The sequence below is a fragment of the Anopheles marshallii genome, chromosome 3 (genome assembly GCF_943734725.1).
Source record: "Anopheles marshallii chromosome 3, idAnoMarsDA_429_01, whole genome shotgun sequence".
In the NCBI taxonomy this organism is placed as follows: Eukaryota; Metazoa; Arthropoda; class Insecta; order Diptera; family Culicidae; genus Anopheles; species Anopheles marshallii.
The window spans coordinates 8,304,977-8,308,246 of NC_071327.1; the positions used below are offsets into that span (position 1 = coordinate 8,304,977).

General features: G+C 47.1%; 1 protein-coding gene across 1 annotated transcript; it reads right to left on the reverse strand.

Annotated features, from left to right (window-relative positions):
- Positions 1-212: 212 nt before the first annotated feature.
- On the reverse strand, positions 213-1,956 carry LOC128715939 (importin subunit alpha). Its single transcript, XM_053810863.1, has 3 exons — positions 1,891-1,956; positions 394-1,803; positions 213-305 (listed from the first exon to the last, which is right to left on the reverse strand). Exons 1-3 carry the CDS (start codon positions 1,954-1,956, stop codon positions 213-215), a joined length of 1,569 nt encoding a protein of 522 aa, XP_053666838.1.
- Between the last annotated feature and the right edge of the window lie 1,314 nt (positions 1,957-3,270).

The following is a 3,270-nucleotide window of genomic DNA, read 5'->3' on the forward strand; positions in this document are numbered from 1 at the left end:
ATACTAATTTTCACAGACATAAAAAAAAACGTTACTGACATATAAACACTCAAACGCTATTCCTAACAGCTGTAGACAGCCTTTTGACAGAAACGTTAAATTATTTTACCCACTTTGTTGGTACGCTATTTTGCGTTCTTACATGGGAGTGCACGATCGTATGGATTGTTGGGATGGGGAAGTGAATAGGATGATACTTTAGACGAAATAATTTAGAAGGAAAATCCACCGTCCTGCGGAGTGGTGGGATTGAACTCCAGCGCTCCATTGACTTCTTTCGGGGCACATTCCGGGTTGACGTCTTCCTGCAGAGATTGAAAGGTGGAAACAAGAAAATTAGTAATGAAAAACACTCCAAACAATGCAACAATGTCACAAACGCTCTTATCTTACCGCATCACAGAAGTACGTCTCGATCAACTGCAGCGCCTTCTGATAGATGTCTTCGTTTTCGTGGTTCTGTAACGTTTCCAGCTTGTCTAGTGCACCGATCTCCTCGAACAGTGTGCATAGGTTCTCGATGCCACCGATCTGCGATGCGATCTGGAAGATGTTGGCCACACCGCTCAACACCACACGAACCGTGCGCGTTTCCTTCGCCTCCAGCAGATCACAGTACGGCTTCATGATCGGGTACTTCTCAACCAGCTGGATGATCTGCTCGGTTGATCCACCCGTGGTAGTGTTGGTGACCGCCCAGGCCGCCTCCTTCTGAGATTTGAAATCTCCGTTCGCCAGCACGTCGATCAGCACGTTAAAGATGCCGGAATCCAACACATGCTGAATCTGGCTCTGATTTCCCGCCGTTATGTTGCTCACCGTCCAGGCCGCTTCCTTCACGATCGTGTTCTTCGTATGGCGCAACAGGTTCGTAAGCAGCGCTAGTGCATTCGCGGCTATCACAGCATCCGTCTGCGTATCATTGCCCGTCACAATGTTGCCTACACTGCGCAGTGCCGGCGTGATAATGGCCGGATTGTTGGTGCCGAGCAGTCGAACCAACTTGGGCACTGCGCCGGAAGCAACGACCGAATCTAGCTTCACCACATCATCATCCGTAACGTACGATAAGGCCCAGCAGGCGTCCGACAGCACCTGTGCATCCTCATGATCAAGCAGCGCAGACAGAACCGGAATCATCGGCTCAATCCGGTTGAACGGTGGGGCCGGATTCTTGTTGCGGCACAAGTTCGACATCAGCCACACGATGTTGCGAAGGAATGAGATCTGCGTGTTGCCATTGCTCACGAGTGCGATAATAGCGTCTACACTGTTGTGTTCCAGCACAATGTCACGCGCCTTCGATCCATCACCAGCAATGTTACCGAGCGCCCAGACGGCCTGTTCCGCTACCGTAACCGATGGGGATCTAAGCAGGTCGATAAAGCGTGGAATCGCGTTCGCCTCGATTACGACCTTGGTCTGCTCGGACGTACCAGATGCAATGTTTGTGAGTGCCCAGGCTGCCTCAAACTGAAGGCCCGGACGGTCGGATGCGGAAAGGTACTTCACACACACCGGCACCATGCCCAGACCGATGATTTTATCGATCGGTGGGTTCTTCTCTCGGCTCAACATCTTACGCGCGGCCTGTACGGCGGCAAGTTCCTTCTCCGGCTGCCCACTTCGGATGTACTGCATGATTTCCTCGAACTTAAGCGCCACCGGGCTCTGGGCGTTATTTTCCTGCAGCGGCGACGTTGGCCCATCATCTTCGGTAATGTTACGACGTTTAAGCAGCTGATCTTCCTTCTTGTTCTTGCGCAGTTCCACCGTTACCTCGTGGCGTTTTTGCCGAAGTTCCTGTAAGCATAGAGAGCCAGCAAGCAAACAATAAAAGAAATCGTCAAACGGTACACATTTGACCAAACGGCCAAACTTTCTCCTTACCGTGTTCGATTTGGAACCATGTTTGTACGCCGCCAGGCGGTTGCTAGGAACGTTTTCCGTATCCATTTTGTATAGCGCACCCGTACGAAACAAAAGAGACTCGGCGATAACCTCACACTTTTATATCAATCGTAAAGCTAATGTAAGCTGCGAGTCGATAGTTTGATAAACGGTACAAATAATGAACAAACAATAAAATTCACTTTAGCAGTAGTATTACTATGCTCAAACAGTTAACCGAGTTAAAGCACTGTTGCAGGTCAAAGCGTCCGCAGCTCTTGCTTCGATGGCGATCAGAGATGCTGCCGTTTCGGGCGGGAGATCGATGACGTTTGAAGCCGTTGAGGCTTTAAACTTCGAAAGCGATCACAATCCCAACTAGCACTTTTGACAGCTGTTGCTCAAGTGAGCCGCGATTACACACCGTTGAAAGGAACGTGATGAAATATTTCAACACAGCAAAAACATGAACGTGAAAAACATCAAACATGGTTACGTTTTCAAACAATTATTTCGGATTGAGAGCAATCGAATTGTTACAGCATCTAAAGACAACACTTTCAAACAGCTTTCGAGTGTCTAGATAATGTCCGCTCTTTCGTTTTATTTCCTTATCCACTCTGGTTGCTTTTCACTCTTAAACAGCAATTAAGTTCCTGATTACTCGACACAAGTTCTTAACAAGCTTTAAAGATTCGAAGAAGGTATTAATTGGAATTCTTATTTAATCAGTTTAACGGAGGTCCTTAAACTTTATAAAAGTTTATCATTATCATCGTTATGATCATCAATTGTATAATTTATTCCACGCCGTACTACGCGCCGAGTTAGCTTTCCGTTCTCAAACATTCCAAACTTCAATTGTTTACTGAATGGAATTCATGGCGAATTTGGTAAATTTTAATTGCACTCATCAAAAACCGCCGATAAGCATCCCGCTCACACCTCTGATGATGTGCTGTATGAGTGTGTGTGTGTGTGTATGTGCGTGGAACCGTATCGAGACTAATAAGATAACATACACAAAACAAGTTCGTCCGCTCTCATTAAACAGCGTGTACGCGGAACGCAAAACAAACAATCGCCCCAGTCCGTTAGTGTAAGCGCACATGGTTAGGAGCACCGTTGAAAAGACTCACCAAACAGCACTCTAACGTTGTAGCACAGAAAACGGTGCACAAAAGCCAACCGACCCTGGGACATTGGACCAGAATATATAGAATGTAACAGTGAGATGGATACATAATGCAGTAGGGAAACATCAAATAAAAGTAAATGTGAAAAGAAAAATTCTCTTTACGCTCGTTCGGGGCTCCGGAGGCTACGGACACAGGATTTCGGACACATCCGTTTATGGCCTTGCTGGTGAATGCCTCGTCT

Coding starts and splice junctions, on each gene's coding strand:
- LOC128715939 (XM_053810863.1), bottom strand. CDS start 1,956: ATGGATACGGAAAACGTTCCTAGCAACCGCCTGGCGGCGTACAAACAT. Junction 1,804..1,890: donor ATGGTTCCAAATCGAACACG/GTAAGGAGAAAG, acceptor CTATGCTTACAG/GAACTTCGGCAAAAACGCCA. Junction 306..393: donor AGACGTACTTCTGTGATGCG/GTAAGATAAGAG, acceptor CAATCTCTGCAG/GAAGACGTCAACCCGGAATG.